Here is a 25589-nt window from a genome sequence, read left to right on the forward strand (position 1 = left end):
AAAGCCACAGACAGCATAGTGGACAATACCTCAAGGATATTATTTACCTTCCAGAGCAAAGTGTCTAAACATTCCCCTGTTCCCTAAACATTTCTATGCACAGGAGGCAAGAATTAAATCTGCTTTCAAGAATAATACTTCTACAGTTGATCTTCATGGCAACAAAGGCATAACTGAAAATTGAATGCATTATTATTATAATATTTAGTATCCTATCAAAACAGCCACAATGAGTAGAGCCATCGATTCAAACACATTCTTCACAGTGCAGTGTTCTTATTTCAATTATTTTGAGATTAAGTTTCTTTGCTTTACTAATTTAATGGAAGAACTGCAAAACAAATATCCAAGAGAAATCCAGAATTTCTGAACATAAAAATCCACAACAACATTCATTGAAAGGCCACCATTTTCTCTCAAAGAACCAGTAACAAACAGCACATCAATAGTCTGCAATAATCTTGGACAATATTGCTAGCATCCTAGTGAAAGCTCTCTTTGAAATGAAACTATTTTCTACTCTCGTCATCACTACATGATAAACTGGCAGACTACAGATACAATAGATGCAATTTAACACAACAGTTTCATATCTACACAGTAGTTTCATATCTATTAACCTAGCATTAAAAGAACAATAAATAATTAAGGACGTACTTATCCAAGGTCCCACAAATGCTCAAATACATCCCCACAACTAAAAGCAGGTAGTCATATTGAAGCTTTCTGTGTTCATGAGGGATTTTGGGTCTGCTGCACTCTTAAGACTGCTCATCAGCTCTGACCATACTGCCTGCAGTAGTAACTCCCTTGATGTAAGCAAAGCATGTACAAATCTCCCTTCACAGGAAAAAAGCAGCAAAGTAAACCCCCTGATGAAAATCTTGAAAAAACACCCAAGCAGATTACTTTTTAGAAAGCACCCTTCCTCATCCCATAACATCTAAAAGAAAGAAAAGACTGTAACGGAACATCTGGACAACTACTGGAGTTTGCTACTAATAGGTTATATTGACTCTGCTTATGTTTTGTCACTTTGTGTTGCTTTACTGCACACACATCTCAACTTTTTTCCTGTAGAACCCATTCTCACTATAGGACAGTCTTCTGATTCTGAAGAAAACACATTTGCACTGAAGAGATACGAGAATGCTCTTCCACGCAACATATGAACTTTCTGAAATAAAGAATCCTGGCAAACAGTAAAGTCTGAGAAAGGACAGTATAATTAAGTACTGATAAAAATATGTTTTGAAGTTAGAAAGATTTTATACAAAGTTAAAATGATCAAGTTTTTCTAATGACAATTGTTACTTCTCTGAGTTCATTTACAGCCTTGTATCAGTTTACTCCATTAAACACTCATTATACTAACTATGCCTACTGATGCTTTGCTAGCTTCTTTCCCCTCACGCACTTCTTCCAAGCACAGAAGAATGTGGCAAAAATAGTTATTCTTTCCGTGGATCATGCATCCTCAGGCTGTTGGTTGTACAGGTTCCTTTAAAAGGTAATTTCTTTCTGGATCTTGCCAATTATTAGTACTAGTTAAGTGATCTCCACTGCCCCATGGCAGTGACAAATACATATTTAAAGCAATTAAAAGGGACAACACATTTATAACAATTTGCTAAAGGACAAAAACATACACAATACTTCTGTTAGGTTCTTCCTCTAATTCTATGGTAGCTTACTCTGCCTTCCTCACATAGTCGTAATCCTACAGAGCAAATACCTCAGAATAAGAGTCCTAAGGGGACTCCAGACAGATTTATATAATTGCTGGAAACTCATCTTTTTTGCAAGTGTTTTTGACTATTTTTGTAACACACTGGAAACAGACTAGTACTGGATAGTACTGATTTTGACATTTTAAAGAGGCAATCTTTGCCCAACTTACCCTTGAAAAATTTTCTAAATACATGCATTATGATATATGTACCCCTTTACAAGTACTCTGAGTATTAGACTTCTATTTGCACACAGTTGGAATAAGGCTTAGCAAATGTGTAACAGATCATACTTCCACATAAAAATAAGAAATTAACTTGAAGAGAGACATGAACATATTGACACTATTTTTAGATGAGCAGGTAAGACCTGTAATTAAAGCCTGATCTTTGCCTAAGAAAGCATCTGTTTTCTTCACTATGTCATTAGTAAAATTAATGAATTCCAATCCATCCACACAAATGATTTTTTTAACTCTGAAATCAATCACTTTAAACTCAAGATCCTTTCGGCTACGCAAATTTGCCAATAAGTGATACTGTAGAGATCAAGTTGAAACTGTGAATGTAATATTCTTCATAGTTATGATTGAAGCATTTTCTAGCCCTCTCCCTCTATTCTGCCAATGTTGACATTGATATTATAAACAAAACAGATTTGTGCGCTAAGACATTTGATATGGCTACATACTAGATTAACCTTCCCATACATAATTCTTGTCAGGAAACGGACTAAAAGATCACACTATTTAACTGGATCAGAACAGGAAATATGTTTATTGGGATATTTTTAAAAAATTAAGACTATCTCAAGCAGGAAACTGCTGAACAGTGAACACAATTTCACAACACAGATTAGAAGATCAATCATTAGAGAGCGATGAAAAATTTTTTAAAATTATTTTCTTCTTAAAAATGTGTTACTTCTAAGAATGTGAAATGGCAGATGACCGTGCTCGAAGAGGTTTGCATTGGATAATTGCAGACACGACAAATAATGGGAAACATGCAGTATGCTTTAGTGATCTCCAGTACCATCATTGCCTTGTTGCTGTAAAGGGACAACAAAAGGAGGCTTCTATCATACCCTGTATGGTCACAGCTGGATTCCAATTCAAAAGACCAATTCTGATTGTCTGTACCAAAAATCTTTGGCCAAAACCTATGTATCTATCCATTTGCTATAGTTGTTTCAATCTTCCTCTTTGAATCGGGGAGATGTGCAGGAGAAAACTAGCTAACAATCTGCTAAGTACTTGTTTTATGAATCTGGCCCTCAGTCAAGAAGTTGCAGTGAAAAGTCTTTTAATCACCTTCTGATCAGAATTTACTGGATTGTATCTAAGTTCAAGGGTATTAAAATGTGCAAAGGAGACTATGAAAAAATGGCTAGGTTATAGATTTTAACTTCTTAACTAGAAAATTGACTCAAAATAGATTTTCTAATTTACAATGAATCAAAAGAAAAAACATTAGACCATAGCAAAAGTGGCACAAATGTATCAAAAAGCAAATGAATAAACATTTGAAAAGATTTATTATTAGAAATTGTAATAAATTTTGGAAAGATGAATCGATTTTAGTTAAAAGGTATAACTGACAATTTATTGGGCGGGAAGATGCATTATTTTCCAATTGTTATCCACCTACAGTAAAACTGATTTGTGTCCTATTGTATTTTATGGAAAAGGAGAGAGCAACTTTCAGTGATTTAGATTAAATGTATTAATCATAACCAGGCACTGTGAACTATATATCTACTATTAAAGAAGATTTTTGACATTTAATTCTGTAGCAATATTTTGGCTCTGTACCACTCTTCCTAAATCCAATTCCTGCTACAGTTGGCAGATTTCTCCCTTTTAATTTTATGGGGCTTAAAGTAGCATTTAACCACCCATGCGGTAAATAATGCAGGATTAGAAATATTTAGTGTTTTGTTTCCCTTTGAAGAGTACTAATCCATCAACCACCAAATATTTTTAAAACATTTTCCACATTCTAGTAATATTTAATGTAAGATTCAGTAAAACATCCTATGTAAATGAAGTTGTTTTCCTGAAACAAAAACAAAAATCACATTAAACCCTAAAGAAAATATGCATATACATCACTGACGTAGGGAAATTAATTTTATAAAGATATCAGTTTGTGTACAAAGAAAACTTTAATAAATCCTTCCGAGTTTTTAAATATTATATATGACGTGACTATTACATAGTTTATTCTCAGTAAACTGACAAAATATACTTAAGTGTTCTGTTCTCCTGAACAAGGGATAACAATATATTTTAAAATATTTATGCCCAACTTAACACTGAAATGCTAGCTTTTATTTACGCAAAAAACCCCTTTGTTTTTATGTAGTCATTTCCTATCTTTTACTTAAGTGCATGTAAAAGCTGCCTTATGGGAACTTCTATCAGGCAGTGTTCTTAAAAGTTATTCTAGGTACTGCAATTTGCCTTAAATTGCCTTAAGGCTTACACCAACAATTAGATTCCAGATTTTTATAAAACATGAACAAAAGAGAAAGCAGTATGGCAACAAAAATCTCAATTGCCACATGAATGCTTTCTTTTTCAAAGTGTAACAGCATGACAAAACAGGAAAAAGGTTTCTTTTTCTCCAGTTTGACTATATTCTATAGAGAATAAAAATGCAATCTACTGTAAACCTACTGTATCTCTCTGTTTAGGTCTTTGTAAAGTAAGCCTTTTAGAACTAAGCAATCCAATGGGATGGGGTCAGGGATAAGGGGAAATGGGGCACATTTTATCTGAAGCTCTTTAAAGTGTATTTCACAAGTGTTTAAAACATATATACACATATAGCAGAACAGCTGCAACAGAGTTTGCCTGCCAGCTAGCAGTAAGAAAGTGACTGCCTAAATAAACAATTTTCAGTTCTCTGAACTGAGGATAAGTTTCTTCCTTGACCTTTAAAACCATAATCTGCAGGAGTGCTATGTCAAGGCTGGGAAACAACAGAATACGGAACTTATTCTCATGCTTGTGAATGCAGGTTTCAAAATCACCTGTCAAATGAGGGACTACCTAAAGTTAATAGTGAAAAAAGGAAAAAAACCAACAAACCACAACAAAAATCAGATCATCAAAAGCAAGTAAGAGTTTGCTGAATCAAATTGCAAGGGGCTGAGTGGAACAGATTTTTAACAGTTATCAAAGCTGTTGGACTGAAAGGGTTCACTTCATCAGTTATTATGGTTTATGCTTCACTTGGAAAAGAAACTAAAAAAGCACCTGCTGTGTCCTAACTGAAGAGACAGTAATTAAAAGGCAAGGACTATCAGTCTCTTGAACCATTCCAGTTGGAAGTGCTGATATTAACAAGCCTTTTCTTGTTGTCCTCTTTATTCTGATATATGATATGTAATTCAGTAATTGGACAAATGGTTTAAGTACACACAAAGATCACGATGCTTTTGGAAAGTTCATACCAACATTATATGTAGGGTTTTCCACAACATCAAGAGTCAGAGGAGCTTCGAATTTTCTTGTGACTCACCTCAACTCACAGCATTATTAATTTACTGATTACCTTCAGGAAATGATCTTTCCATTCTAGGATTGCTTATTACCATTTATTTAAAGTTAGCATTGCAGTCTCTGATATTGGGTAAACATGTTTAAGAAAGTATTCACTTCTGCAACTCATTCAATTTGAAGATCTCTCAGAAACATGAAACAAAGCCTAACAGTTCTGTAAAGAAAAGGGTCTCTTCTGTATTCAGTTACATGCTCACTTGCTGTAAATGCCATGTGATAACCATCAGAAGAGGCAGTCCCTGAAAAGTTTTAAGTACCTTCTTCCCTCCTCAAAACTACACCCTCACTATGCACATTTGATTTTCTTATTTCAAGAAACAAAATGGTAGCAAACATGTCATTTTCCAGCTAAGTCACAGGTAAGTTTGGCTACAACCACTGTGGTTTGTTCCACTTCTTTATGGTTATTTTTAACCGATTACAGAACATCGTCTTTATATCTGACTAAAGTCACAGTAATCAAACAGAAAGGCAGAGGAGTACCTCTTCATTCCCGTATTATATCTCTTATTATGAAAGCAGCAGAATAATTTACTCGGGCGATTCAATTTCAACACAATGCATCGTGTGTGTTTGCTACTTTATTTTCTGTGCTGTATTTTGAAGCTATTTGATATATGCATCTCATGACAAATTGCTGGAGAGGACACTAAAGATCCAGTTTAATTCACTGTTTTTACAGCTGCCTCTTACTCTGGGTACAAGCCATATGAACTCAGACTGAATACAGAAAAAAACCCCAACATTTTAAGTTGCAGTTTGTATTTTTGCTTGTTATAAATCAAACACGATTAAAACATTTTAATTCCCCATCTTTGCTTTACAGTTATGATTTGAAAGATAATCTGCTAAATGATATTGATCACTTTTCAGACAAGAATTTTTTTTAGTATGTATTGCATAAAGCTAGACCAGAGCTAGCGAACAAAACAAATGAGTGCATCTGAATATAAATGGTGTATTTTGGAACAAATCTAGAAGGTCTCTATTAATATGCTCAATCTAGATGTCTAGAGATAGGCAGAGTACTTCTGTTAGATACCTAAAGTGCCACTGTTTTCCCTGTAGATGGCCACCATATGAAATGCAACTGAAAAAATAGACAGACTATTTCCAAGTTGTTTCATCTAGCAGTAGCCCTCATTCTCCCACACCACCTATTCTAGGCAGAAAGAGAGTCTCCCATGGAATGGAAAACGTACTCATGGGAGTTATGGTTTGATTAGCAAGAAACTTCCAGCAGTTTAGGAGTTGTATCTGATCATGTACTTGCTTTCCGTTAAGTGCTAAACAATGTGTTAGCTGAAATCACTGTCACTTGACATTTATGATGTTACTACAGCATAAGATGTTACTCATCAGCTAAGCCAAGGTATCTGTGCATATGTTCCTTGCCTATTACATGTATGGTTTTTCTGTCTATTCTCTGCACTATATGATCAAGTCCCTGTTAAGCTCAATACAAGGAAACACAACTCCTAACTTGACTCTGAATACAAGATGCTGTTGTTTTACCATTCACTCTTCAAAATGCTGCTATTGAGGCATTAAGAAGTTTCTAGAAGAGACACAACTGAGTGAAGTTTTTGCAGAAAAGATACTACACTCAATTATATTTAAAGACAAATTCTTTCTATAACGATTGCACAGAAACATAAAACATCAGAAGAACCAATATGTACTTAGGAAATCAAAACAAGGCAATTCTAAATGTCTGCAGAAGAAACATTTAATGCAGCCAGACACCAGAAAGGGGGATTTCTTTGTGATAAGCAGCAGAAAACAAGAGGAATAATTATGCTGCCTTATATTTTGAAGTCAGAGGTTTTTAAAATCATTATCTGTAAGGAGTGCTGTAAAACTGTATTACATGTTTTCAAGACAGACACTAACTGAAGAATAAAAGGGATATCATTATGCTATTGCCCTGGTTTAAAAGTAAACTTAAGGGAAATTGTAGATGACTATCATTTGAGCGGTTGGGTTAAGGTGAATTACAAGAAATACTGCTCAGACTAACAGTTCATAGCACTTGTCACCATGAATAAACCACAAGATGCATTTTAAAAATAAGCAGTACTTTTGGCATTTCTGAGACTAATGCTGGAGGGCAACTATTTCGCTGAAGTGGGCTGCTGTTTCTGACACTATACTTGAAGTGAGAGTCCAAGGAAAGAGACTAAGTTACCACATTCACTTTAGCTAGACAGAAGTTAATCTTTGATATTTTAAAGATGTGCTTTGATTGTCACAGCAGGTGAAATATACCAAGAAAACCCACTGTGAGCTCTGTTGCAGAGTATCTGTTTCATTAGTTGCACCTATGAGATATCTTAATTTTGTTCATGAAGTACAATTTTACTTCTATAATACATTAATTGCCTGACGCATTTAAACTATTTTTTTTTTTCCTCCCTTGATAGGCATACATTTTGTAAGAATGAAACTAGGACACAATTCAAGACTGTATATTCTAATTTACAAGATAAGTGATATAGAAGAAAAGAATAAAAAAACCACACATGCTCACCTATACCAGTCAGTGCCTTTACAGCTATTACTAACCAGCTAGGGATTTCTGTAGCTACTTTAATTATGGCAGAGGGGTTTTACACTTATGTAACAGGACTAATAACAAAATTCACCAACCTTAGATTCACTGAAATCTAAACATTTGCTATCTGAGTTACCTGTAACTCCTTTATGACTAATGAACTGAAGTTTCAAATGAGACAGAAATGCTGTGGTATTATTTGTGCCTGTTTGCTGGTTTGATGACACCAAGATGATCATAGACTTTTCATTAGACAATCACAAGTGACACAAAAATCACTGTCAGTTAAAACAAACAGATTGTAAGGCAGATTATTAAACCATTCAGAACTCAAAGGATAGGTAGAACTCAAAATACTTTGTAACAATGACAACTATACTGACAAAACCAATCTACTAATTCTAGTGCTCTGCCTTGAACCATCACAGTATTTAACCGTGCCTTAAGTATGGGTAACACCATTGGTACTACCAATGATGGGAACCACTTTCATAAATACTGATCTACTATGAAACGTGGTACAGGTATAAGCACAATTCTTTATGATGAGTAAGTATGCTAAGCTATTACTAAAGTGACTAAGCAGCTTTGACTCTTGCATCAGGTGGTTACCATGGCAGGTGGAACAAATTATATTAAGCTTGCATCAGTGTAAGCGAAAGCTTTAGCAAAAATCCACTTGAAAAGTAGTTTGTGGAAAAAAGAACTTCTTACCAGGCAAAATACATAGCAGGTGTAAGAACAGTAAGCAGTTCCCCCCAAAATATTAGATACACAAAGTTAAGAAGATGACAGATAACATCATCCCCCAATATTCACACCCCATTTTTGAAACCTAGTGACAGAAGCTTCTTCTTTGTTTTCTCATAAAATAAAGCTATGTCAACATGACCAACTTCTGAAGTCTAGAAGTGTGCCATTTGACTAATTCCTTGGGAAAATTGTAGCTTTTCGCCAATAGTGACTGAACACAGGAAGAATCAAAGCTGGGGCCTAAAATGCCATCACAGCAGCACCTCCTCTGCTAACAGCCTGATTTTTTTTGTCTGAAAAACTGTATCTGCACAAAGCACATGAGTGCAGGAAACCACTCACTCCTCAAGGAAGTTTTTCTCTCTATGTTGTAAAACTAAGGTACTGAGTTAACTAGAGTGAGGATTAAAAGAGCATGATTTATTCACCACATTTTGCATAAGCAGATATAAATTTAAAACAATTACAAACAAGGAAAAAAATTTAAAAAATAAAAGGAAAAGCAGCAAGAAATGCTTTAAAGAGCTGAAAATATTTTTGATGACAAGTAGTCTTAATAAAATTCCCATTATAAAAATCAAAAGCCCCTACCCTCCTACGCACTTAAAGGAAAATTCATTCACGGCTTTAGCAGCTTAAGTTTTCAAAATGTCATCCTCAGACACAGAGGCCTAACAGTCCTGATCTTGAACGAGTGAAAGTCTGGAATCCAACAAGACTTTAGGTTTTTTATCAGACATCATCTAATACCACTCATATTTCCAGAGTTTGACTATTGCTCCAAATGACAAAAGCCATTAATGGAAGAAAATAATTAAAACCAAACAGATATTTCATGCACTTCACAAAATGAATTGTGTTTTATATGACTGTATGCAACACATTTAGTGTAAAAGAATTCTCCACAACACCAAACCAACTTTCCCTTGAAAAGCAGTGTTGTTCCAAAAGTTGCAGAGCATCCATAAAGAGGCTTCTGACCAATACTGTAAAACCAATGCCCAACTTACTCTTTAAGTAAACAGTCCATAAATCTGTAACAAGGTATCTTATCTAATACCATTTCACTCAATTTCCAAAATATTTTGACAAGGAAAAAATTCCTGAAGACACTTGGCCATTTCTTCAGTTAGAAAGAACTTAGAAGCAGAAATGTTTGATTTTACATTTTGAAAGCAGTTAACTAAAAGCACAAGTGCTCAATATATCTTTTCTCCTCACATCAACAGAGTAGTAGTTATCCGACAACAATTTTTTTTTGAGAAAAGCTCTTTTATCTTTGAACTTTTGAAAAAGAATCACAGGATTTGACAGAAATACCCAGACACCTTCAGGTAACAGGTCTCAGAAGTGTAGCTTTCATTCTTTACGTACTTTCTGAATAATTACAACTATGTATAGCCAAGCTCAATAGTACAACCGTGCAAAAAATCAATCCAAGGAGTACAAGACTTAAAATAGGCTGTCTTTAATATCATGAAATCAAAACCCATGACATAAAGGTGATGGATGGAAAAATTGGCAGTCGAAAGAAAGCATCCTTTTTATTGGTCATAGTTTTGCACTTCAGCCCAGTGAAATCACTTCCCAGCTTCCAACCCAGACAGGGAATCCAGGCAGGAAGAGAAGACATGTAAGAGCCCTAAAATAAAACCCCACAATATCTCTCCCTGTCTCAGGGAAGGAACTGTATCAAGAACCACACAAGGAACAGCTAGGACAGCAGCACTGATTTTTAAAAACTTCACTTATTTGTAACAAGAAGTTGTGAACAAAAGTGAAAATTTTCAGTCCTTGAGTACTAAGTTGGGCAAAACAATATGAAAAACTAAAGAGTAGTCACATTCTATTTTCACTAACTATAATTAACTCTTATTTTCTTTAATTAGGGTTTTGTGGTCTCCCCAGGAATTCATCTCAGAAAAGCATGGCAGCCTTAATCATTGAAGGTAAAGAGTTCATCTATCATTCTACATCACAGAAATTAACCTTCCCATTTCCAGTGCATCTAAAATGTTAGATTTCTAATTATATTCTGCTAAATACCAAAGTTTCACTGGAAAGGACAGAGATATAGTACTACATAAGTGACATACAAGTCTATAAACTACAGAAAAAAAGACTGGATGAAAAAAGCATTTCTTCTAAGAAATAAGCATTTCATTCATAGAGCACTACTTCTAAATTTTAGAATTTTTTGCCTAACAAAAAGAATGTGGATGTTGGGAATAGTTGATCAGGTCATATAACTGCAGAATTCAACCAAACACAGTAAGATTTCAAGCAATATAGCTTATTTAAAATTAAGAGTACATTAAATACTAATATGGTATGAAAGTACATGTATCATGTTTCTGATTACAATTACAAAGTTGCTACTAGCAACTTGACACAGGGGGGATCAAAAGCACAGCGTATTAGAAGAGCCATGTTCTTCTATTTATTTTCAAATAAAGTTCTGTTACAAATAATGCTGCCACAAAACAAAGCAATGAAGACATGAAAAGCCAGCATTGTAATTGTATGCCAAAATATATGCCTGACAAACCATTTAATTATGGATTCCACAATCCAAAGGATATAAGCCAGTTGTGCTGAATTTTTTTTTAATTTTCTTGCTCAGATTTTGCAGTTGTCATCTGTTGTATGACAACTCATTCAACCTGCACATTGAATTAGGCAAGGATTTTCATAGTATTTGCATGCTAGATTTTTACTTCTCTTGCTTGTCCAGTGTTGTGTGATCATTAAAAGTGTTTTGACTCAAAGGCAGTACGCTTGATGACAGAAAGACTCATCAGTTTGTTCAATTTAAGCATCTCAGCAAAATGCAGGAAGAGCATCTTGACAGAATCTGAGTGCCAGCTGTGGCTACTTCTAATTAAAGTTCACTAACTGCTCCATAAAGAGCAGCATTCTTCCTCTGATTCTCAGCTCCTACTGCTTCTAGAAACCATGGTGTGAAAATGACGTAAGCTGGCAGTTTTCTCAGTATATAGCAAGTAACAATCACACTCTTAGCCTGATGTTTCTTTTACAGGAAGACACCCAAACAGGCATTAAACACTTTTTGACAGAGGACAACAATATATCAAGGTATGATCATAGCTATTCATTCTGCCTTGCCGAAACCAGTAATCTCTTCAAGGCTTCGCTAGCTGCTATAATTGTGAAACTTAAACTAAGCTTTCCAAAAAAGTTTAAACACACATTGACTGTATGCAAAGGGCTAACTATATGCTTACATTCCCTAGATACCAACTACACATCCTTAGACTGAATACGGGATACTATGTGTGTCTTTTAGGTAGTGTATCTCAGTAGGTAACTCCATTTCTTACTTTTGTCTCCCTTCAAAGTCTGCGTAAAAGCAATGATACAGACAGCAGACTCCTTGCTGTTAAAAAATAATTAAGTGACACCACAACTCTGTTCAATGAGTTGAGTCTGCAGTGTTCTTTCCTCAGGATATTAATCTCTCTAAAAGCATTCTTGTTCTTCTTCACTGTTACCATCTAATAGCAGTAATTACTTCTTGTTCTGTGTTATCAGATGTCACAGGTATTAAATTACTTTTTTTTGTCATTGGATTGAAGTATCTAAAAAAGATTTTCTTTAAGAAGCAATCACTGACAAAAGGAAGCACACGAGCTCTGGCTTATACAGCTATGTTTGCAAGATGGATGCAGCAGATGTGCCCACAAACATAAATAGTCATTAAGAAGGTCAGAAAACTGCATCTGAAGAGCCAACTGCACATCCACTCTATATATGCACTCCTGCCTAAACATAGTGGCTTAGAAGGTATGTTCACGTGTCAACCTTGTTTCACAACACTATGTAAACGATATATTTAATAACTGGAGGCAACTGAATTATCAGTTTTTAGTAGATCAGCTTGCATTTTTGTTACAAAGGGAACAACGATACCATCTCTATACGAGATACCACAACTGGAAGACAAAATGGGCTCCTGAGGTCAATACAGAAAATGTGGCAGAAAATAAACACTAGGATTTTTGATTATATACACACATTCACAGTATATCTTAATCAATTGAAATTTAATCACCTTTTTACAATTTAGAGGAAAAGACAGTTTTTAGGGTAGTTAAGCCATGTATCATCAATACCATGAAGCTAACCTATCAGTTATAATAGCTTCTATAAAATACCAGAGTGAAATTGCAATAAGCCTAGAAAATGGGCTACAAATCCCAGATATGCTCAAGCAAGCACTGAACCAAAAATAAAAATAGGCAGATAGGAAACCAAGAACTAGATAGCATTCATCTAATTCACGACCACTAACAGCAGAGATCACAGGCCAAGGTTTTAAAGCATCTTATTCAGCTCCAAATGGCAATTATTGGACAGGGACTTCAATTATAAAAACCTTCCCTCTTCAAAATGAGTTAAATTTCTAACAGTTCCTTTCTGTTCTCCCCACATATAATAGCCCTTACATTTCTCAGAAGGACCGCATTTTGTTCAGACAAATTAAAATTTGAAAACATTTGATGTTCTCAAATAGTAAAGAACAGCGATGTTGCAGTATTTATCGTGCTGGGGTATGTTTATTACACACTGATAAAGTCTCCCACATTCTCCTGTTCCAAACACTATTTTGGTAAGAAAGGAATAGACTGCACTACAATGAAGACATTTTAACATTTTAAAGTGAAGTCTCTCTTCTCCTCATGCCTTCCTCCAAAGAACAAATTATTAAAAATTCATTAGAATCTTATTTTAGAAAAAAGCTATGGGTAAACCCAATGATTAGACTGGGCAAAAATGCAAGGACAGTTGGATTTTTTCTCTTCACTTATAAACATTCCTTCTAGAGCTGAAGGCACTAAAAAACCCCAAACACCTCTCATTTGTAGTCACAGCCTTAGAAAGGAATGCATACTGTCTATGCCAGGTACATCGCTAACTTGCTTTTATTTTTTTTGTATATACCCTCTCCCCTGACCACACAGAAGTCAACCAAACAAAAAGAGAATAAGGACAGATTTTTCAAAGCAGACTTTTGGGAAAAAAAAAAAAAAGTCAGAATTGTACCACAATCCATCCTAGAATGCTTTCAGGATCAGAAAAACTTAAAATAACTGGGTTTATTTTCACTGTGAGAGAAACATGTTTTCATATAGACATAAGATATACACTGAAAATGTTAAATAAGCCCCCCTCCAAACCTTTTCCTTCACTCAGTTCAAAATAAGTACTGAGAAACAGTATTAGACTGTTTCTGCCATTCAAGTACACACAAATATTCCATTACAATAGAATTTCAGTGAGAAGAGTGTTAACTATTAAAAAAACCCAAACACACAATATCAGGCAGCAGTAGCACTGTAATCTTACCGTTCCATTGCTTATCTACAACATTAGGGAACAAGCATGAGAGGAATATGCTTTTTAAAAAACCTCTAAGAACAGTGCACATTAGCTTACAATAATAAAAGCACCTACCAATGCATTCGAGTTTCCTGAAGCCTTTTTTATGTTTCTTGCTGGCATTCCATGAAGATGACTAAATCTACTCTGGAAACCTACAAAAAAGAAGAAACAATTCCAAGCATCTGAAAAATAAACCTCACAAAAGAATTGAATACATTCAGTATGCAGAGTAGCTTAAAGGGGATTTGACCACTGGTCCCATAAAAGATCTGTATTTGAACATGAGAAGAGATCCTTGTGGCAAAGGGAAGGTACAACAAAATTCTTTGGCAGCAAGCTGAGGTCTGACAACTTCAATCTTTAGACAAGAGTGGGTTCCTAGCTCTAAATGCAATCTAACAGTGGTACCACTTACCATTGGATACACTGGATCCACAGTTGCCTGATGTATTTTAAAGAAAAAAAAAGAATTTATGTTTTCTAAGTTACAACCTCAATCCTTGCTCTAAAGGAACCCTTCCCTCTTCTCTATAAACAATAGGGCCTGACCATAGAGCAAAGCAAAGCAGATGGTCACACTAGTCTTTCCAGCCTCCGAATTAACGAACTTCCACAGAATTCTAAAACATCACCACAGAAGCCAGGAACAAAATGGAATATAAAGGTTCACTTTAAATAACACTTAAGAATTCTCAGTGTAAACATTGAGACAACAAATAAAAGAGCAGCCTATCAAGATGAGCCAAGTTTTACACTTTCTGACTTTTCTAATCATTGTTTTTGATTATTTCTCTCTAAAGATACCTTAAAAATTAAATAGTTCAAGGAAACAAACTAGTAGCTCCAAGATCTTGTCAACATTTTACATATTTTGTAAAATCCACAGATATCTTCCTACTGTGCCCAAGTGATTCTACAGTTTGCATTTGCTTGATTGCTACTTACCTCTCCGTCCTGAACGGGACATAAGAGGGAAAGTACCAGTTAAGATACTTTCAAAGACTGGATCAGGCAATTCTCTCTCCAGTTCTGTAGAGTCTTCTTGTTCCCACCATGGAATGACCCCTGTAATTCCACATGCTCCACCAGATTCATTTTCGTGAAACCAATCACTCTGCTCATCATCACCTGTGTGAGGGCAGTATCCCACAAGCCCCCAAAAAGAGGGAGGAGCAGAGAAGATAAAAATCAGATGTTACCATCAATAAACACTCTGACAGGACAATTATTTCTTTTGCTTTATAGCTGTATAACAATTACTCGTATATAGCAGTTCTACTTGGAAAATGTTTCTCAATAGCATGACAAGCACTGCTATCAATGAAACCACATAAAATGTAATGTTTTAAAACCAATTTACAATAGTGAAAAACAATAATAAACTAGTTAATTCTTTGGCAATAACTGCAGGGAAATCCATTTAAGTTAATGCACTTTACATATTAACAAAAAACAAGCCTTAATCTCCTGCAGGGAATTAAAAGGTATAAAACTGTGAAACTAGTTCTTTGCAGCTGATAATGGTATATAATTAGCTTAATTTCATGATTTGTATGGCTAGTAAAAGGGGAAAACAATCATGAACAGATGTGACTAAATGAAGTTAATCTGATTAAGTTCACTTAGAAATAAGTTTTGAAAAAGTTGATTTTAAATGAAAACTGACAGTATCATGTGACTGAGAATTATGCTGCATTATACCACAAAGCTGGTCATTTTTACTAGTAGTATTTAAGTACCCAGATTTAATGTCAAAAGTAAGACAAGACTGAAAATCTGATCTTAAAAACTTAGCTCATAAACACATTGGCAACTAAAAATATATTGTTACATTTGTTTTAAAACATGTTATTTTCCACAAACCAGGTAGTTTACAGAAGATCAGAAAATATCTTCACAAGACATGGCAAATTTCATTTCTTAAACCTTAAAGTTAGATTCCAAAGTACATGCTGTATATTTTAATTCTACTTCAAAGTATCCAAACCATGCCTTGCTATTTCTGCATATAAATTGTTTGTCATTTCAATTTTTAATTAGACAGAACCAAGCAAGACACAAATGCAAGATTTATTAGACACAATTTTCAAGAACAAAAAGCATTAATGTAAAATTTCATTGCCACTCAACCCCACAATGAGAAAATACAAATAATGAAAACCCAAATCAGAATTTGAGGAAAAATAAAATTCAACACACTTTCTCCAAATAAGTTGCTGCAATGAAAAAAGTATTTCAAGACCAAGCAAAAGTGAAAATGTCTGTAAACATTCATCAGGACAAGTACTTCAAGAAAATATAGAATAATTAAGGCCCCTCACTGGTTACTTGTAGGTGAAATGTTATCCTTACATCTTTAATGATCACTCCTAAAAGCAAGATTAGCAGATGTTAGAGACCAGGAACTCTTAATGGAATTAGGAGAAAACAGATGAAAGAGATACATAGGTCCAAATAAGATTTAAGTTTCTTGGTGTTCCTGGAGCATTTCAGATTACTCTCCATATTTATTCTAATCCTCATTTATAGCTATGACATTTCACAAAGGCGTTCACCATTAATTCTATCCTCATTTCGTTACAGCCAGGTACGGTTTCTTTGGAGCATGTCTAAGAGTACTGAACAGAGACAGTGGTGGTGGTGGAAGGAGAATCACACCTTTTCATTAGATTGATCTGGGGTTCAGAATTAAGTTTGAACTCCTTTGTTTTGATTTTCCAAACTTATGTAGATAAACTTTGTCTGAATATTTTATCATTAAGATGAGAGCTCTAGACACCTTGACTACTAAGAAATAAAATCAGGAACTCAAAAGAAGTGTTGTTACACATAATTCAGCTATGAAAGTAAGCCCAGAATTCTGAAATTGGGTTTCACAATCAGCAGAAGGACAGAAGCCTGTAAGAGTTAGGCAATGCAAGACTGGGTTGGTGGACTGCAGGAAAAGGCAGAGTGGCTATAGAAGAACACCGGTATCTTCGCCATATGCCCAACAACAGCACTTTGGGAAAAAAATACAAAATTACTTGTCCTTTTTGTGTAATAGGAATATTGGTATGTTAAGCAACTATCCGTTAAGACATGTTACCTGTTATTCTATTATATGCTTCCCTAAGCACTTATGTTGCTTACCGCCAAAGGCGGACTTAAGATCTGAACCTCACAGGCTTTTCCCATGTGACAGCAGAATCCAGGTATACCCAGCTTTTAGCTTCCTCATCTGTGCACTTTAAAAAACTCTGAATCCTTTGACGACTTTCAATCATATTATCATCTTGAAGCAAGCATAAACTTATTACTACTATTCTTATCCAGGTGAGAATAGGAATTTTGTTTACCAGTTGCTCCACTTTGAAGGGATGCTGTTTTCAAAAGGAGTCAGGGAACACCACTGCATTTAATCAATTCCTGACCTCATAAATATAAGCAATATAACACAGAGGCCTCCCCACTCAAGGGTTAGGTAACCAAATATTTGGATTTTATCCTACTTAATTTGCAGGTCTCAAAAGGCAACACAGTATCCACAGCAAACATGAACTTCAGAGAATTAGTAACTGAAAGCAACATTTTTGACTTCAAAAGATTCACTACACTGTCCTTTCCTCTTAGGAATACTGATTCAGCACAAGACTACAGCAAATTGCTGTATTCTTCCAAGCTACAGGAAAGATAAAATGATCTCCAGAAACTAATCTCCATGCCCATGCATTCTCCTAGCCACATATTTAAAATACAATAGACTTGTTTGTGGGTATTTAAAATACAATAGACTTGTTTGTGGGTAATGCTAATGCTTCAAGGAATTACTTCAAAGCAATTTACATTCAGTTATAACTGTACCGATCCATGCAAAAAATTAAAAGCAATTTAAGGCTCAGAAATGTCAACATCAATTCTAAAATTTCGAGGCACTTCAGTTGCTGACTTTATTTATTTTTAAGCTTTCCCTCCCCCCAATTACTGCTTCCCTAATTTTCACTCTATATTATTGAGTCTAACATGAAGGAGTGGTGATTCGATAGATATGTAAATTACTCACCTTCCTCTAAGAAGTTTAGAAAATTATTTATGTGGGCTTCCTATGGTTTCTCTATAGACACAGACCCCATTTGCATCACCATCAGTTTCATGTTCAGAATAGCCTCACCTGAATCTTGTTTTAGCTAAAGCAGTGGAGGGTTATAACAGACTTTCCATTGCACACAAATAGTTTTCCCCTTCTTCCTAGTTTTCTTTAATTTCAAAATGGCCAGACTACCCTCCATAGCAGTCGCATATGGTGTACGTGTGCTTGCCTATAACAACAATCTACTTTGAGGGGCTACCATGAAAGGAGTTTGGCATCGGTGTCCTATCAACACCACTTGATACTGTGCTGTCCATTATCCACCAACTCAGAGAGCAATAGCACATGGACTGTAAATACCCTAGGATGCTAGTCTCATTTCCATGATCAGTGTACGTCTTTCTAGGTAAAAAAACCCCCATTGCTAATAGCTGTAATAATCATTTGTAGACATCAGAAGATTCACTATAACACACAGAAGGAGTTTCAGGAAAACAGAAGCTTAAGTTACCCATCCACAGAGGGACACTGCATCTTGCTCTTTGCACTCTACAGAATTACCTTGGCAAAAGGGATAGCAGGCCACCATTCAGACACCATTCAATTTAAGCAGCTACTTCTTCTGATTCAAGCTTGGAAACTTCACATGGAAGGCCTTTTCCCATCCCTCATCCAATGTAATATCATACCCTGCTCTTGAGTAGGAGGACTGTACAGGTGTACTGTTAATAAATTAGACTAAGGACATCACATGATCTCAGCTTTATGTTCACCTCTACCACTGTGGTCCATATGCAATATTTAGGATTTCAACTATTTAGGTCATACACAACAACTTCATGGGTTGTTGTTTTTTTCACCTGCAAAGACTATTAACTAATTAGCCACAACAGTTCAAAACTGGTGTGATTACACTTAGCATTGCACATTTCATCTCTTTTATGTATGGAGAACACCACTGGGACACCTGCAGCTACTAAAACGCTATACAAGGTCCAAATTAGTTTCTTGCTAGAGAAGACAAAAGGATGGAATTCTCATATACTGAATCAGTAGTGGGTCATCTTCATAAAGGACACAGTAATGAATATATGTTTAATCATAAAATAATGAACAGCTATCTTTAAAAGCTTAGCCACATCCACAGTGGAACTCTGACATTCCCTGACCTTCTCCAATTTTAACTGTTTAACACTTTATTAATATAATTTTCTTTCCTACTTGCTTAGATCTTAAAGGACATTTCAAGTGCTGCATATCATGATTTAAGAGGTCTTAAGTCAACTTTGAATTTCCCCAAGTGTACTAGTAGGTATAGATGGACTAGGAACGCAGAATGTTTTATTTGCCATACCCACACTATAAAATTCATTAAAGAATATACTTGTAATTTGACTTTTTTTTCCCAAAACAGCAATAAGACCAACTAGTGTTTGAATAATGTTACAGCTTTGTTAACACTGTGTTGAAAACTTACAAAGTGCCTTTATAAAGCAGCCCTGTAAAGTGCCTTGAAACTGCAGGTGATGCTACTAGCTAGGACTATAATAGAGTTGTATTATGTGCTGCAATCTAAGCTTCAAAACTTTGTTTCAAAACTATTCTTGTATTCTTTCTACCTCAGGCGTAACACTGCTTATCATTAAAGTTTTTAATAATCGCAAAACAGCCATTTATAAAAAAGCTATTAGGAACAAAGGAAAGAGTAAGGAGAAAAAGAAAGTCATAAGGATTTCTGATACATAAGCTTCAGCCACCGTTCAGTTCCTTCAGTTACTTTGTTGACAGACTCTCCTACTCCATACTCAAGGGCTTGACATTTGCACAGAATTTTTGTTTTTTGCTAACTATATTAGATCTTACCCCAAAGTTGACCAATTTACAAACCTCTGAAAAAAACCACAACCTTAGGAGTTCACTTGAGGTTTGTTAATATTTCAGCAGCTATCTTTGCTGACTGTACCTGCACTGAGCATTTTCCATGATCTTTAAGCTTTTGCTGACTAACTGTACAGGGTATGCAATGTTTCACAGAAGAAAAACATTTGCCACATTGAGATTGCAAAACATCGAGTACCAATTACCTCTGCCAGAAGGTAATATGATAGTGGAATAGAGCACAGCAAGAGAACTGCTTTTGCCCTCTCACATGACCTAATGTAAGCACCTGGGTAACTTGGAAAAGGAGGACAAGCATGGCTAAGCTCAGATGAGGACTTCATAGGAACAGAGCAAATCAAAAAACCAGAAAAGCTGTAACACTGGAAGAGAGGCAGGCTGGAAAGGGTATAGAAGTTTTTAAAAAACTGTTAGATGGAACACCACATATTAGAAGTTGAACACAGAATTTTCAAGTCTCAGCAATTTTCTTTTATCATAGCAACTGATGGCAATTAAAATATATCTAGCAATTAACCCACTACTACCCCCAATTATAGCTACACCTGGCTTTCTTGAATTGAATTATAAAAGCTGAAATCACAGTTACTGTGGTGGAATTTATTTCCATAGTCTTTCTGAAACAATTTTGGAAAATATTAGACGTTGCCAGGTCAGGCAGCACTCCGAAGTTCAGAATGAAACAGTCAACTATTTAACTGACTGGCCAACTGCTCAGAGAAGTTGCTGCATTAGATCACTTTCTTTTCTAGAAGGTCTGTCCCATAGGATGAATATGCTTTGGGAATTAATTAAGGTTTTATAAAGAGTATTTGTCTGCAATAAATGAGATATGGTTCTTAATCTCAGAGACACAAAATGAACAAATGTTGCCCTGGAGAACAGGATCCTCTTGTCCTCTGGTACCTAAACTTCTGAATGATGGCAGGCACATCATTTAAACCAAGTATTTCACCAGGCAGCATTAATCAGTCTCTGGTTCTCCACTTGACTTAGCAGAAACCTGAAGTCAGAAGTGCAGAAAATTTGAACTACAAATGAGGTCAAGATGCTGATGTGCTGAACATATATCCTGGAGGAGGGACACTGGGAAGACAGGAATCAGAGTCTAGCTTTTAAAAGCGGACAACAAAATCAGGCAGTTGTTAATACATTTTCATCCTCTCCTCTTCCAGCTTTGTTTCTCCCACCTAGACTTTTCCTTTGTTTTTATCAGATTTTTTTTCTCCTTCCTTCATTCTTTTCAATTTTGTATGCTTCTCAGTTTAGGTATAAATTAATTTACAGGATAAAATATCATCTTCATAAGGGGAGTACAAAGATAAAAATTACTAGCATTTTCTCTTGGGATGGAATAAGTATTACTAGAAAATAAACTATTTTGGGTTTGCAGTAGGATCTCTGATAGTACTTTCATGGAAAAGTCTTCATAAAACCAAAGCTATAATGCAGATCTAAGAACATCTGAGATCCAGTGTGAAGCTAATGGTCTTCTGATTATACCCACAAAATAATTAGTTCAAAGTAGAGATTAAAAAACTAATGTTTTGTCCTGATGATGTCCTTCTCAAGTTTAATTACTGTTGTTCTTTTTATTTATATTTCAGAATACTACCTTCGGGTCTAATGCTTTCTGCTTGAAAATTACAATCAAATTGAATCAAGGTTCAAAAATCAAACAGGCAAAAATAAGAATTACAGCTCTATATTAAAATAACAACACTAAAAAAAAGTAATGACACATCAGTGAAAGCGCACTGTTGTTCACGAATCTCTCCCCTTTTCTCCTCCCACAAAATATATAAGAAAAACAGAAAGTAACTGAGTCATTTTCAACCATATTATTCAAAGATTTAAATAATTTAGTTCAGGATTTAAGGACAAAAATATTAATACAAGTATATCAGCAGGGTACTTCAAAACTGTATGTTATTATGAAACGTAGTCAGTCATGTCACATACAAATATAGCAGACAAATGTTTTAAAAATTGCAAGTCAAAAGAGAAATTAATATAGGGAAATAAAAGCAAATATTTTTGACATGTCTCATATTGAAATACTGAAGTTAAAAGATTGATCTAAACTTTCAAAGAGCCTAAATTCTTCAAAAAAAGCTATTTGTTAGCACAACTAGAAACAGATACTCAGACTGGGAGGTACAGTTTATGTAACACAAGTTACTGTCGAGTAAGGAAGGCAACACCTCTGTTCTATGTCTGAAAAAATCATCTCCATACTACAATGTTAAAATAGAAAATAAAAAATCCAACAAAATCAACAGAAGAGACTGAGTAACACACTAAGGAAAAAAACCAAAAACCAGAACATTCCTTTAACCTAGATCTGTGGAATGGGCCAGGATTTGTTTTCTTGCATACAGTCTAGTAGTCTGTGGCAAATTGCATAAGAAAATAATATCCATTACTTAGAATTGCCAACAGAAAAGCAAGTCTTAATCACCTGAGAGACTATTTTTTGCCTCATTTTTGTATACTGTCAAAGACAGCGAGTTCCTAGTCCATAAGCTGGGCACTAAGATGCTAGCATAATACAGATAAATGTGTTGCACTTAAAGGTGGCAATAAACGGTAAAGTTGAAAAAAAAAAAAAAAAAAGTCTTGTACTTGCATCCTCAATAGTTTTTTCACATAAGAACATTATGCATACTAAGGAAAAATTCTGAATTTTCACTGTATTTTAAAGAAAAATTTTTCAGAAAGGAGAAACTTTAAACAGCATGCATCTTCTAATCTCAGCCATAGATTGCTGAATGAAAAAGAACTATAAAATCCTGCCATATCAATTTGGAAGAAAAAAAAAAACAACCCACCTCACAAATAGTTTGAGAAGCAGTACTATGATCACAGAGTCCTGTCTGAAAATTGGAGCAATTGACGAAATATAACTTAGTACAGATGATCTTTGGGAGATGCTGAAGTTGAAAATTTATTATATTACAGAGACTGCTTCTCAAGACAGCTTTTGACTAAGTCATGGATTTGGGACACCCTCTGGTAACATTTCAAAAAACCCAGAAAGCAAGCCATACTTCAGCTCATTAAAATAGTAATAGCAACTGAAATACAGTAATTAACCTATGAAATAACTTGTAACGCTTACAGATTTTCAACTGATGTGGTTTGAGGGGTGGAGAAGGGAAAGATTGTTTCAATACCTTGTCTTCCCTCATCATTGGTAAACAAACCAGCATCACTGCTGCTCAGACTGCTGGATTCACTGTAATAAGAGAAAGAAAGAAACAGATCAAAAGAACAATTGATCTTTCAGTCGTAAAATTTTAAGGAGACAGGGCTGTGCTCTGATTGAACTTAAGCCCAACAGAGATCGGAAAGAAAATAGGATGATTTTTTTTAATCAAACTGCAAATATCCTAGTTCTATTAACTACAAAGCATATTATTTTTGGCACATAAAACCACAGGAATCTAATGGTACCCTGACAGTAAGCCAGATGTGACTGCAACGAGGTGCTGACACAATTGATGCATTTTATTATCTGCTTCCATCAAATGCTCACTGCTCCCTTCTTATGCTGTGCAATTCAGCTTGATCCTGGAACACCACTGCTCAATAAAATAGGAAAAGTCTCAATCAAAAACAGCCTAAGCCTTCCTTCAGCACATGAAATATAGAAGTCTGAAAATAAAATTACCTTTCTGAACATCATTTGCAAATATTCTGGATATTCTGGTTTCACAACACACTACTTGGGGAGAAAGAAAAAAGTTTATAACAAAAGGTAGCCAATTAAATCAAAATAAAGGTCACCCTGAAGAAAATAAGTATGATCAATGATCATAACATCAACAAAAAAAAACCAAGGTAGAGTCTACTTTTCTGTGACTTCCATCGTGGCCTTAAAATTAGAATGTGTGCATACAACACACACACACTTCCTCTAAATTCTAAGACATCAATAAGAAAAGTATTTCGTTCTTCACTGTATACACATTGTTACAAACAATATTCCACGTCTCTAAATAGTAAAACAGACTTGTCTTTTAATAGTGCAGATCAGTTTGGTGAGTTTCACATGAAAGGATGTTTTGTAAACACTTATTTCATTTTTTGTCAACAGAATAGCTCTAAGGAAGCAATATTCTCACCAAAATATAGTCACATTTTACTTACACTGAGATATACAAAAATTTGAAAAACAAAATCACTTCAGTTCACCACACAAATTTGAGTTATAAATACTGTGACTAGTCTCAATGTTATATACAAGCTACAAGAACTTGAGGTCTGTTTACCTTTCTACACTTATTTATATTAAAATATACATGCAGTCCTATACTTGAATTCAACTGCTTTCAATTATTTTTAGTTACTTTCTAATAATATTTTTATTTTTGTTTCTAAATAACTAGTACACTTAGGAAAATTATTTCCTTTTAAATGTTAATCTCTCACAAAAAAGCCTCAATTTTTTTGAAGCGTGTAATATAGATTATATAAAGTGAGTCCAATTTGTGTTTAATTATAAGTATATATTTGGTTTTTGTATCTTCCTTTGGAAGGCATCCCAACAGGATTTGAAAGACAGTATGATATCAGCAGACACAAAACAATTTTTTTTTTTAAAAATATATAGAGGTCTGAAGATTAATTTTGCTTAATCTTTGCTGTATCTTATGCTTATCCATATTCTTACTGTATAAGCAATCCTTATACCACCTTTTATACATAATATAATCAGAACAGACTTAAGCACTTGCACAACTGCAATTGCCCTGAGCAGAAGAAAGATGAGATGCAATGAGAATGGAACCATCTTTCTTGAGGAAGACCAAAACTTGAACTTCCAGATGTTACAAATCCTAGTAACTTCCTTCTAGCAAGAATCTCATTCGCACTTTAATTACAGCATAGAGGGCTTTTACTTCCTTACATTTCATTGTGCACAATTTTATATCATACATATCAAATATTTATATATTCTTCCTGTCTATTGTTTAATTGTACTTTTTAAAATGAAACTTATGAAATAGGCTAGTATTTCAGCCACTTTCCCCATAAAAATTTCCAATTTTGAGAAGTGTCCTTCCTCTTTTCCATTTTTTTAAAATAAGATTTTAATTGTCCAATAATTCTTACTGAAGAACTATCTAGTTCATGAAAACATAACCACTTGAAATTTTAAAAGTTAGTGGTGTGGGTTTTTTTTGGTTTTTTGTTTTTTTTTTTAAAAAAAGTCAAATCCTAACACTGCCATATCCATGGCAGGCACAGTGTTCATTCTACTCAGGCAACAGTCAAATAGTGCAGGGATTACAGATGAGATAATTGCTACATGGCAGTCATTTGACTGAATAAATTCAAAACCTCTGGAATTAATACATTAATATCTAAGTACATGAAAGCTGTTATGATGGAATTTATTTCCAGTTTTAATATAATTTTGCCCTGTATATTGATAATTCCTTTGCTTTGTAATGAGAATTCCGCTCCCAGCAAAACTTCCAGGAAAAACAAAAAAGCCACAGATTCCTTTTAGGCCTATAAAACAGCGTATGTAAGCAAAAACTTGGAAGGAACAGCTCCGCTATCCATAAAGCCTTCACAGCTTTATTTATACATTTGTGGAAACA

General features: G+C 34.8%; 1 protein-coding gene across 3 annotated transcripts in view; it reads right to left on the bottom strand.

Annotated features, from left to right (window-relative positions):
* Nucleotides 1-25589, bottom strand: part of GPATCH2 (G-patch domain containing 2) — a 126364-nt gene that overhangs the window by 89208 nt on the left and 11567 nt on the right. For 2 of the 3 annotated variants that reach the window (XM_074863727.1, XM_074863728.1), the window contains exons 3-5: nt 23154-23215; nt 14955-15137; nt 14082-14161 (exon numbers count right to left, since the gene is read on the bottom strand). In XM_074863727.1, the coding sequence (XP_074719828.1) occupies nt 14082-14161; nt 14955-15137; nt 23154-23215 (325 nt within the window). Of the gene's footprint in view, nt 1-2672; nt 2782-14081; nt 14162-14954; nt 15138-23153; nt 23216-25589 lie in introns of those variants that run through there. The other variant, XM_074863729.1, reaches the window with a different exon arrangement.

The sequence above is a fragment of the Strix uralensis genome, chromosome 3 (assembly GCF_047716275.1).
Source record: "Strix uralensis isolate ZFMK-TIS-50842 chromosome 3, bStrUra1, whole genome shotgun sequence".
Taxonomy (NCBI): domain Eukaryota; kingdom Metazoa; phylum Chordata; class Aves; order Strigiformes; family Strigidae; genus Strix; species Strix uralensis.